Here is a 14,337-nt window from a genome sequence, read left to right on the forward strand (position 1 = left end):
CATCACTTCAATTTATGAATGGTTTATTAGTGAACTGACATCATTTCAGTTTATGAATGGTTTATTAGTGAACTGACATCATTTCAGTTTATGAATGGTTTATTAGTGGACTGACATCATTTCAGTTTATGAATAGTTTATTAGTGGACTGACATCATTTCAGTTTATGAACGGTTAATTAGTGGACTGACATCACTTCAATTTATGAATGATTTATTAGTGGACTGACATCATTTCAATTTATGAATGGTTTATTAGTGGACTGACATCATTTCAGTTTATGAATGGTTTATTAGTGCACTGACATCACTTCAGTTTATGAATAGTTTATTAGTGGACTAACATCACTTCAGTTTATGAATGGTTTATTAGTGGACTGACATCACTTCAGTTTATGAATGGTTAATTAGTGGACTAACATCACTTCAGTTTATGAATGGTTTATTAGTGGACTGACATCATTTCAATTTATGAATGGTTTATTAGTGGACTGACATCATTTCAATTTATGAATGGTTTATTAGTGGACTGACATCACTTCAGTTTATGAATGGTTTATTAGTGGACTGACATAATTTCAATTTATGAATGGTTTATTAGTGGACTGACATCACTTCAGTTTATGAATGGTTTATTAGTGGACTGACATCACTTCAGTTTATGAATGGTTTATTAGTGGACTGACATCATTTCAGTTTATGAATGGTTTATTAGTGGACTGACATCATTTCAATTTACGAATGGTTTATTAGTGGACTGACATCATTTCAGTTTACGAATGGTTTATTAGTGGACTGACATCATTTCAGTTTACGAATGGTTTATTAGTGGACTGACATCACTTCAGTTTACGAATGGTTTATTAGTGGACTGACATCACTTCAATTTATTAATGGTTTATTAGTGGACTGACATCACTTCAGTTTATGAATGGTTAATTAGTGGACTGACATCACTTCAGTTTATGAATGGTTTATTAGTGGACTAACATCACTTCAGTTTATGAATGGTTTATTAGTGGACTGACATCACTTCAGTTTATGAATGGTTTATTAGTGGACTGACATCACTTCAGTTTATGAATGGTTTATTAGTGGACTGACATCACTTCAGTTTATGAATGGTTTATTAGTGGACTGACATCACTTCAATTTATGAATGGTTTATTAGTAGACTGACATCACTTCAGTTTATGAATGGTTTATTAGTAGACTGACATCACTTCAGTTTATGAATAGTTTATTAGTGGACTGACATCATTTCAGTTTATGAATGGTTTATTAGTGGACTGACATCATTTCAGTTTATGAATGGTTTATTAGTGGACTGACATCATTTCAATTTATGAATGGTTTATTAGTGGACTGACATCATTTCAATTTATGAATGGTTAATTAGTGGACTGACATCATTTCAATTTATGAATGGTTAATTAGTGGACTGACATCATTTCAGTTTATGAATGGTTTATTAGTGGACTGACATCACTTCAGTTTATGAATGGTTTATTAGTGGACTGACATCACTTCAGTTTATGAATGGTTTATTAGTGGACTGACATCACTTCAGTTTATGAATGGTTTATTAGTGGACTGACATCATTTCAGTTTATGAATGGTTTATTAGTGGACTGACATCATTTCATTTTATGAATGGTTTATTAGTGGACTGACATCACTTCAATTTATGAATGGTTTATTAGTGGACTGAAATCACTTCAGTTTATGAATGGTTTATTAGTGGACTGACATCACTTCAATTTATGAATGGTTTATTAGTGGACTGACATCATTTCAATTTATGAATGGTTTATTTGTGGACTGACATCACTTCAGTTTATGAATGGTTTATCAGTGGACTGACATCACAATTTATGAATGGTTTATTAGTGGACTGACATCACAATTTATGAATGGTTTATTAGTGGACTGACATCACTTCAATTTATGAATGGTTTATTAGTGGACTGACATCACTTCAGTTTATGAATGGTTTATTAGTGGACTGACATCACTTCAATTTATGAATGGTTTATTAGTGGACTGACATCACTTCAGTTTATGAATGGTTTATCAGTGGACTGACATCACAATTTATGAATGGTTTATTAGTGGACTGACATCACAATTTATGAATGGTTTATTAGTGGACTGACATCACTTCAATTTATGAATGGTTTATTAGTGGACTGACATCACTTCAGTTTATGAATGGTTTATTAGTGGACTGACATCACTTCAATTTATGAATGGTTTATTAGTAGACTGACATCACTTCAGTTTATGAATGGTTTATTAGTAGACTGACATCACTTCAGTTTATGAATAGTTTATTAGTGGACTGACATCATTTCAGTTTATGAATGGTTTATTAGTGGACTGACATCATTTCAATTTATGAATGGTTTATTAGTGGACTGACATCATTTCAATTTATGAATGGTTAATTAGTGGACTGACATCATTTCAATTTATGAATGGTTAATTAGTGGACTGACATCACTTCAATTTATGAATGGTTTATTAGTGGACTGACATCATTTCAGTTTACGAATGGTTTATTAGTGGACTGACATCATTTCAGTTTACGAATGGTTTATTAGTGGACTGACATCACTTCAGTTTACGAATGGTTTATTAGTGGACTGACATCACTTCAATTTATTAATGGTTTATTAGTGGACTGACATCACTTCAGTTTATGAATGGTTAATTAGTGGACTGACATCACTTCAGTTTATGAATGGTTTATTAGTGGACTAACATCACTTCAGTTTATGAATGGTTTATTAGTGGACTGACATCACTTCAATTTATGAATGGTTTATTAGTAGACTGACATCACTTCAATTTATGAATGGTTTATTAGTGGACTGACATCACTTCAGTTTATGAATGGTTAATTAGTGGACTGACATCACTTCAGTTTATGAATGGTTTATTAGTGGACTGACATCACTTCAGTTTATGAATGGTTTATTAGTGGACTGACATCACTTCAATTTATGAATGGTTTATTAGTAGACTGACATCACTTCAGTTTATGAATGGTTTATTAGTAGACTGACATCACTTCAGTTTATGAATAGTTTATTAGTGGACTGACATCACTTCAGTTTATGAATGGTTTATTAGTGGACTGACATCATTTCAATTTATGAATGGTTTATTAGTGGACTGACATCATTTCAATTTATGAATGGTTAATTAGTGGACTGACATCATTTCAATTTATGAATGGTTAATTAGTGGACTGACATCATTTCAGTTTATGAATGGTTTATTAGTGGACTGACATCACTTCAGTTTATGAATGGTTTATTAGTGGACTGACATCACTTCAGTTTATGAATGGTTTATTAGTGGACTGACATCACTTCAGTTTATGAATGGTTTATTAGTGGACTGACATCATTTCAGTTTATGAATGGTTTATTAGTGGACTGACATCATTTCATTTTATGAATGGTTTATTAGTGGACTGACATCACTTCAATTTATGAATGGTTTATTAGTGGACTGAAATCACTTCAGTTTATGAATGGTTTATTAGTGGACTGACATCATTTCAATTTATGAATGGTTTATTTGTGGACTGACATCACTTCAGTTTATGAATGGTTTATCAGTGGACTGACATCACAATTTATGAATGGTTTATTAGTGGACTGACATCACAATTTATGAATGGTTTATTAGTGGACTGACATCACTTCAATTTATGAATGGTTTATTAGTGGACTGACATCACTTCAGTTTATGAATGGTTTATTAGTGGACTGACATCACTTCAATTTATGAATGGTTTATTAGTGGACTGACATCACTTCAGTTTATGAATGGTTTATCAGTGGACTGACATCACAATTTATGAATGGTTTATTAGTGGACTGACATCACAATTTATGAATGGTTTATTAGTGGACTGACATCACTTCAATTTATGAATGGTTTATTAGTGGACTGACATCACTTCAGTTTATGAATGGTTTATTAGTGGACTGACATCACTTCAATTTATGAATGGTTTATTAGTAGACTGACATCACTTCAGTTTATGAATGGTTTATTAGTAGACTGACATCACTTCAGTTTATGAATGGTTTATTAGTGGACTGACATCATTTCAGTTTATGAATGGTTTATTAGTGGACTGACATCATTTCATTTTATGAATGGTTTATTAGTGGACTGACATCACTTCAATTTATGAATGGTTTATTAGTGGACTGAAATCACTTCAGTTTATGAATGGTTTATTAGTGGACTGACATCATTTCAATTTATGAATGGTTTATTTGTGGACTGACATCACTTCAGTTTATGAATGGTTTATCAGTGGACTGACATCACAATTTATGAATGGTTTATTAGTGGACTGACATCACAATTTATGAATGGTTTATTAGTGGACTGACATCACTTCAATTTATGAATGGTTTATTAGTGGACTGACATCACTTCAGTTTATGAATGGTTTATTAGTGGACTGACATCACTTCAATTTATGAATGGTTTATTAGTGGACTGACATCACTTCAGTTTATGAATGGTTTATCAGTGGACTGACATCACAATTTATGAATGGTTTATTAGTGGACTAACATCACTTCAGTTTATGAATGGTTTATTAGTGGACTGACATCACTTCAATTTATGAATGGTTTATTAGTGGACTGACATCATTTCAATTTATGAATGGTTTATTAGTGGACTGACATCACTTCAGTTTATGAATGGTTTATTAGTGGACTGACATCATTTCAATTTATGAATGGTTTATTAGTGGACTGACATCACTTCAGTTTATGAATGGTTTATTAGTGGACTGACATCACTTCAGTTTATGAATGGTTTATTAGTGGACTGACATCATTTCAGTTTATGAATGGTTTATTAGTGGACTGACATCATTTCAATTTACGAATGGTTTATTAGTGGACTGACATCATTTCAGTTTACGAATGGTTTATTAGTGGACTGACATCATTTCAGTTTACGAATGGTTTATTAGTGGACTGACATCACTTCAGTTTACGAATGGTTTATTAGTGGACTGACATCACTTCAATTTATTAATGGTTTATTAGTGGACTGACATCACTTCAGTTTATGAATGGTTAATTAGTGGACTGACATCACTTCAGTTTATGAATGGTTTATTAGTGGACTAACATCACTTCAGTTTATGAATGGTTTATTAGTGGACTGACATCACTTCAGTTTATGAATGGTTTATTAGTGGACTGACATCACTTCAGTTTATGAATGGTTTATTAGTGGACTGACATCACTTCAGTTTATGAATGGTTTATTAGTGGACTGACATCACTTCAATTTATGAATGGTTTATTAGTAGACTGACATCACTTCAGTTTATGAATGGTTTATTAGTAGACTGACATCACTTCAGTTTATGAATAGTTTATTAGTGGACTGACATCATTTCAGTTTATGAATGGTTTATTAGTGGACTGACATCATTTCAATTTATGAATGGTTTATTAGTGGACTGACATCATTTCAATTTATGAATGGTTAATTAGTGGACTGACATCATTTCAATTTATGAATGGTTAATTAGTGGACTGACATCATTTCAGTTTATGAATGGTTTATTAGTGGACTGACATCACTTCAGTTTATGAATGGTTTATTAGTGGACTGACATCACTTCAGTTTATGAATGGTTTATTAGTGGACTGACATCACTTCAGTTTATGAATGGTTTATTAGTGGACTGACATCATTTCAGTTTATGAATGGTTTATTAGTGGACTGACATCATTTCATTTTATGAATGGTTTATTAGTGGACTGACATCACTTCAATTTATGAATGGTTTATTAGTGGACTGAAATCACTTCAGTTTATGAATGGTTTATTAGTGGACTGACATCACTTCAATTTATGAATGGTTTATTAGTGGACTGACATCATTTCAATTTATGAATGGTTTATTTGTGGACTGACATCACTTCAGTTTATGAATGGTTTATCAGTGGACTGACATCACAATTTATGAATGGTTTATTAGTGGACTGACATCACAATTTATGAATGGTTTATTAGTGGACTGACATCACTTCAGTTTATGAATGGTTTATTAGTGGACTGACATCATTTCAATTTATGAATGGTTTATTAGTGGACTGACATCACTTCAGTTTATGAATGGTTTATTAGTGGACTGACATCACTTCAGTTTATGAATGGTTTATTAGTGGACTGACATCATTTCAGTTTATGAATGGTTTATTAGTGGACTGACATCATTTCAATTTACGAATGGTTTATTAGTGGACTGACATCATTTCAGTTTACGAATGGTTTATTAGTGGACTGACATCATTTCAGTTTACGAATGGTTTATTAGTGGACTGACATCACTTCAGTTTACGAATGGTTTATTAGTGGACTGACATCACTTCAATTTATTAATGGTTTATTAGTGGACTGACATCACTTCAGTTTATGAATGGTTAATTAGTGGACTGACATCACTTCAGTTTATGAATGGTTTATTAGTGGACTAACATCACTTCAGTTTATGAATGGTTTATTAGTGGACTGACATCACTTCAGTTTATGAATGGTTTATTAGTGGACTGACATCACTTCAGTTTATGAATGGTTTATTAGTGGACTGACATCACTTCAGTTTATGAATGGTTTATTAGTGGACTGACATCACTTCAATTTATGAATGGTTTATTAGTAGACTGACATCACTTCAGTTTATGAATGGTTTATTAGTAGACTGACATCACTTCAGTTTATGAATAGTTTATTAGTGGACTGACATCATTTCAGTTTATGAATGGTTTATTAGTGGACTGACATCATTTCAATTTATGAATGGTTTATTAGTGGACTGACATCATTTCAATTTATGAATGGTTAATTAGTGGACTGACATCATTTCAATTTATGAATGGTTTATTAGTGGACTGACATCACTTCAATTTATGAATGGTTTATTAGTGGACTGAAATCACTTCAGTTTATGAATGGTTTATTAGTGGACTGACATCACTTCAATTTATGAATGGTTTATTAGTGGACTGACATCATTTCAATTTATGAATGGTTTATTTGTGGACTGACATCACTTCAGTTTATGAATGGTTTATCAGTGGACTGACATCACAATTTATGAATGGTTTATTAGTGGACTGACATCACAATTTATGAATGGTTTATTAGTGGACTGACATCACTTCAATTTATGAATGGTTTATTAGTGGACTGACATCACTTCAGTTTATGAATGGTTTATTAGTGGACTGACATGACTTCAATTTATGAATGGTTTATTAGTGGACTGACATCACTTCAGTTTATGAATGGTTTATCAGTGGACTGACATCACAATTTATGAATGGTTTATTAGTGGACTGACATCACAATTTATGAATGGTTTATTAGTGGACTGACATCACTTCAATTTATGAATGGTTTATTAGTGGACTGACATCACTTCAGTTTATGAATGGTTTATTAGTGGACTGACATCATTTCATTTTATGAATGGTTTATTAGTGGACTGACATCACTTCAATTTATGAATGGTTTATTAGTGGACTGAAATCACTTCAGTTTATGAATGGTTTATTAGTGGACTGACATCACTTCAATTTATGAATGGTTTATTAGTGGACTGACATCATTTCAATTTATGAATGGTTTATTTGTGGACTGACATCACTTCAGTTTATGAATGGTTTATCAGTGGACTGACATCACAATTTATGAATGGTTTATTAGTGGACTGACATCACAATTTATGAATGGTTTATTAGTGGACTGACATCACTTCAATTTATGAATGGTTTATTAGTGGACTGACATCACTTCAGTTTATGAATGGTTTATTAGTGGACTGACATCACTTCAGTTTATGAATGGTTTATTAGTGGACTGACATCACTTCAGTTTATGAATGGTTTATTAGTGGACTGACATCACTTCAGTTTATGAATGGTTTATTAGTGGACTGACATCACTTCAATTTATGAATGGTTTATTAGTGCACTGACATCACTTCAATTTATGAATGGTTTATTAGTGGACTAACATCACTTCAATTTATGAATGGTTTATTAGTGGACTGACATCGCTTCAGTTTATGAATAGTTTATTAGTTGACTGACATCATTTCAGTTTATGAATGGTTAATTAGTGGACTGACATCACTTCAATTTATGAATGGTTTATTAGTGAACTGACATCATTTCAGTTTATGAATGGTTTATTAGTGGACTGACATCACTTCAGTTTATGAATAGTTTATTAGTGGACTGACATCATTTCAGTTTATGAACGGTTAATTAGTGGACTGACATCACTTCAATTTATGAATGATTTATTAGTGGACTGACATCATTTCAGTTTATGAATGGTTTATTAGTGCACTGACATCACTTCAGTTTATGAATAGTTTATTAGTGGACTAACATCACTTCAGTTTATGAATGGTTTATTAGTGGACTGACATCACTTCAGTTTATGAATGGTTAATTAGTGGACTAACATCACTTCAGTTTATGAATGGTTTATTAGTGGACTGACATCATTTCAATTTATGAATGGTTTATTAGTGGACTGACATCATTTCAATTTATGAATGGTTTATTAGTGGACTGACATCACTTCAGTTTATGAATGGTTTATTAGTGGACTGACATCATTTCAATTTATGAATGGTTTATTAGTGGACTGACATCACTTCAGTTTATGAATGGTTTATTAGTGGACTGACATCACTTCAGTTTATGAATGGTTTATTAGTGGACTGACATCATTTCAGTTTATGAATGGTTTATTAGTGGACTGACATCATTTCAATTTACGAATGGTTTATTAGTGGACTGACATCATTTCAGTTTACGAATGGTTTATTAGTGGACTGACATCATTTCAGTTTACGAATGGTTTATTAGTGGACTGACATCACTTCAGTTTACGAATGGTTTATTAGTGGACTGACATCACTTCAATTTATTAATGGTTTATTAGTGGACTGACATCACTTCAATTTATTAATGGTTTATTAGTGGACTGACATCACTTCAGTTTATGAATGGTTAATTAGTGGACTGACATCACTTCAGTTTATGAATGGTTTATTAGTGGACTAACATCACTTCAGTTTATGAATGGTTTATTAGTGGACTGACATCACTTCAGTTTATGAATGGTTTATTAGTGGACTGACATCACTTCAGTTTATGAATGGTTTATTAGTGGACTGACATCACTTCAGTTTATGAATGGTTTATTAGTGGACTGACATCACTTCAATTTATGAATGGTTTATTAGTAGACTGACATCACTTCAGTTTATGAATGGTTTATTAGTAGACTGACATCACTTCAGTTTATGAATAGTTTATTAGTGGACTGACATCATTTCAGTTTATGAATGGTTTATTAGTGGACTGACATCATTTCAATTTATGAATGGTTTATTAGTGGACTGACATCATTTCAATTTATGAATGGTTAATTAGTGGACTGACATCATTTCAATTTATGAATGGTTAATTAGTGGACTGACATCATTTCAGTTTATGAATGGTTTATTAGTGGACTGACATCACTTCAGTTTATGAATGGTTTATTAGTGGACTGACATCACTTCAGTTTATGAATGGTTTATTAGTGGACTGACATCACTTCAGTTTATGAATGGTTTATTAGTGGACTGACATCATTTCAGTTTATGAATGGTTTATTAGTGGACTGACATCATTTCATTTTATGAATGGTTTATTAGTGGACTGACATCACTTCAATTTATGAATGGTTTATTAGTGGACTGAAATCACTTCAGTTTATGAATGGTTTATTAGTGGACTGACATCACTTCAATTTATGAATGGTTTATTAGTGGACTGACATCATTTCAATTTATGAATGGTTTATTTGTGGACTGACATCACTTCAGTTTATGAATGGTTTATCAGTGGACTGACATCACAATTTATGAATGGTTTATTAGTGGACTGACATCACAATTTATGAATGGTTTATTAGTGGACTGACATCACTTCAATTTATGAATGGTTTATTAGTGGACTGACATCACTTCAGTTTATGAATGGTTTATTAGTGGACTGACATCACTTCAATTTATGAATGGTTTATTAGTGGACTGACATCACTTCAGTTTATGAATGGTTTATCAGTGGACTGACATCACAATTTATGAATGGTTTATTAGTGGACTGACATCACAATTTATGAATGGTTTATTAGTGGACTGACATCACTTCAGTTTATGAATGGTTTATTAGTGGACTGACATCACTTCAATTTATGAATGGTTTATTAGTAGACTGACATCACTTCAGTTTATGAATGGTTTATTAGTAGACTGACATCACTTCAGTTTATGAATAGTTTATTAGTGGACTGACATCATTTCAGTTTATGAATGGTTTATTAGTGGACTGACATCATTTCAATTTATGAATGGTTTATTAGTGGACTGACATCATTTCAATTTATGAATGGTTTATTAGTGGACTGACATCATTTCAATTTATGAATGGTTAATTAGTGGACTGACATCATTTCAATTTATGAATGGTTAATTAGTGGACTGACATCATTTCAGTTTATGAATGGTTTATTAGTGGACTGACATCACTTCAGTTTATGAATGGTTTATTAGTGGACTGACATCACTTCAGTTTATGAATGGTTTATTAGTGGACTGACATCACTTCAGTTTATGAATGGTTTATTAGTGGACTGACATCATTTCAGTTTATGAATGGTTTATTAGTGGACTGACATCATTTCATTTTATGAATGGTTTATTAGTGGACTGACATCACTTCAATTTATGAATGGTTTATTAGTGGACTGAAATCACTTCAGTTTATGAATGGTTTATTAGTGGACTGACATCACTTCAATTTATGAATGGTTTATTAGTGGACTGACATCATTTCAATTTATGAATGGTTTATTTGTGGACTGACATCACTTCAGTTTATGAATGGTTTATCAGTGGACTGACATCACAATTTATGAATGGTTTATTAGTGGACTGACATCACAATTTATGAATGGTTTATTAGTGGACTGACATCACTTCAATTTATGAATGGTTTATTAGTGGACTGACATCATTTCAGTTTATGAATGGTATGGGTAATTTATGGAATCAGCAAACATATTTCACAGCAGATAAATATCATTTGTTCAAACTTGAAAGACTTTTTTCAAGCCAGGATGCCTTCTGTCGAGCATTTTGAGAATTTTATGTTTTTAGCAATGGTGGTCATATTTTATGGCAAATAGCATAATTTGTAAATTTGTCAAAGGCCTTTATGTTTAAATGCTTTCTGTCAAACTTTTGTCATGTAGGCTTGACAATTTTTGTAACGATGTACAAAGGTTCTTTTATTTTATGATCAATTGGCATCATATGTACAAAGAGAACTTCAAATCAACATGCTTTTTGTCACTTTGATAAATTTTAAAATTTGTTTTACTATTGTTGAGAGGATGTCATTTGAATTATTTTCATCTGAGTCATGGCAGGTATTTCTAATGGCAAAATGGCGTATGTAGTACTAATGTGAAAGCCCTTCATGCCACAATGCTTCTGTGCAATTAGGTTAAATATTGTTAAGCAGTTTTGGGAAAGCTCCTTAACGAATGGTCAGTTTAAATGTTACCATATCTGACAGTGAATTAGCACCATTTGTTCACATCTGAAAGACCTTAAAGCCAGGATGGTTTCTTTCAAATTTGTCAAATTCTCCTCAACTGTATTTGAGAAGTTATTTAAGGAAATTGTCTTTTTTAAGTATAGATGGTCATATCTGATAGCAGATTATTTTCTTTTGTATAAACCTGAAAGAACTTCATGCCAGGATACTGTCAGATTTTGTTAACTGGTTTTTTAAAAAGGATCCGTTTACATTTTTTTCTCCTTACATTAATTGTGGCTATATTTCTTGGTGAATCAGTGTAATTTGTAACAGCCTGAAAGGGCTCCATGCCTGGTAACTTTCTACCATGCTATTTTTAAATCTGACCACTGGTGTTTAATTCAAGTTGAAAAAAGCAATAAATAACTGTATGGACAATGGATGATGCACAGTGGAAGCACAGCCATACCATACAGCTCGATTGGACTGGTGAGCTAAAAATACAAAAAGAATTTTAAAAAATGATAAAGCCTCCACAACCACTAGGACAATACTCACGTAACTATGAACTTTCAATCTGAATCCCTAATAACAACAACAGAAATTCATCTTGATGATTTCAAAGCCGATTCAAACAAGAATTTTGCAGAATAATATGGCTTGCCTGTTTCACAAGCATATTCAAAATAACCTGACAGAAGCACAGAACCAAGACTGTCTAATAACAATAAAGGATTTCCTCACTAAAAAGTGTCCAATAATATCCCATTGTACTTAATAAGGACTTCTTCACTATGAAGTGTCCAATAAAATCCCATTGTACTTAATAAGGACTTCTTCACTATGAAGTGTCCAATAATATCCCATTGTACTTAATAAGGACTTCTTCACTATGAAGTGTCCAATAAAATCCTGCTTTTACTTGATATCCTCACCAAAACAAGTCCAATATCCTGTTATATTTGATACAGAAATTCCTCACTATAAAGTGCCTCATTATAAGGGATTTATGATTACAGATCCTACCTCATTATTTAACAGTAATATTATTTATAAAATACCTCAATATAAAGTAACCTCACCTTATACAGGCACTTTTAATGCTCCTAGGACTTGCTTTATATTGAGGGAGTAGCACTGTACTATGTTATGCCTGCTGGCATATATCAGATGGTTACACTGTCACAGATTTAGCTTATTAGGATGAGTCCAAGAAGGCAAGATGTTCTGACATTTGTATCACAACATCTGTGATATATAATGTAACACCGATGATATGATGTTAATATCTGTGACCTATAATGTAATATTTGTGACATAACATACAATGTTGACACATAATGTAACATGTGACATACTGTAACATCTGTGTAAAAATGTAACATGTGACATATAATGTACTGTTTGTGTCATATAATGTAACATCTATGAAATGTAATGTAATATCTGTGACATAATGTAACATTTGTGTTATATAATGTAACATTTATGATATAATGTAACATTTGTTACGTATAATGCAACATTTGTGATACATTATTTGAAAATATAGTAGTTATCCAAATTCAAACTTATTTGGAAAATTGTATATATAAACAGATAAAAATATTAATTTATTATATCATACCATAGTAAGAGTTATGATGTCACAATGGAATCATATCTTGGAATTTATGGTCAGAAATTCTGATGTTCAACCAATGAGAAAGCACTGTATATTTGTAGAGGAGTTAGAAGACATCATTTTATTATGAAGGCCAGGTTATAATGAACGATTCTAAATAACCATGTATCCTTTGTAATAAGAAAGAATGAATAAATTGCTATCTCCTGATACTAGACAAAGACTTGGGGGGAAAAAACTTACAGTATGGAATTTAATGTTTGTCACCAGACTTATTCCTGCCTTAGGCCCAACTAGAAGCATGTTTTCCGTCTTCTTATCCTAGTAATATTGAAAAATAAGATATAATCAACACAATGAAAACTTTAAGATGCTTGGATAGTACAACTGATGCAAAAATGTACACATCTTAGAAACTGTGGCATAGATCTATATACACATTTCAAAACAGGTGTTCAGACCTTCTGCAAAGTTATTCTTCACCAAAATGTAAAGCATTAAATTGCAAATAACAATGCAGGCTTTAAAAAAATATAAAAATCATCCAAATTACCCAAGCCAGTGAAGTATTTAATGTCAAAGAGGTGAAATGGAAGCTCTAAATTTCATATTGGTTTGGTACATGCAGATTAAAGTACTAATTTTAAACTGTATGCTTTGTTCCTCAAAAAAAGGGTACAAGCAGCAAGTTCTTGTACATTGTATTCATGCATACTGGACTTTATATTAAAATAAAGTTGTGATCAGTCAAATAGATGGAAGATTTTAACTTCAGCTTGTACATTCAAGAATGTATGACAAAACATATTTAATTTGGATAAAGCTGATTATCTGATGTGATCATTGCCTTTACAAACATTAGAAAAAGTGATTGTTAAATAAAATTTATTCACTTTATGAAATTTTTTAAGAAATTGTTTCATCATGTGGTGACTTATACAAGCATGTCAGATAAATGAATATTCGATAAACTAGATTAAATTATATTCAAACTACCATAATAAACTATACTGTTTAAGATATTTTCATAACTTATGGAAATACG

The 14,337-nt window shown here is 31.8% G+C and overlaps 1 protein-coding gene across 1 annotated transcript in view; it reads right to left on the reverse strand.

Moving 5' to 3' along the window:
* The window catches only part of LOC149796891 (uncharacterized), a 217,130-nt gene that overhangs the window by 54,728 nt on the left and 148,065 nt on the right, over nt 1-14,337 (reverse strand). The window contains exon 13 of the mRNA XM_089961541.1: nt 13,536-13,613. Coding sequence (XP_089817667.1) covers nt 13,536-13,613 — 78 coding nt within the window. The remainder of the gene's footprint in view (nt 1-13,535; nt 13,614-14,337) is intronic.

The sequence above is a fragment of the Sinohyriopsis cumingii genome, chromosome 6 (assembly GCF_028554795.1).
Source record: "Sinohyriopsis cumingii isolate HCF-2022 chromosome 6, ASM2855479v2, whole genome shotgun sequence".
In the NCBI taxonomy this organism is placed as follows: Eukaryota; Metazoa; Mollusca; class Bivalvia; order Unionida; family Unionidae; genus Sinohyriopsis; species Sinohyriopsis cumingii.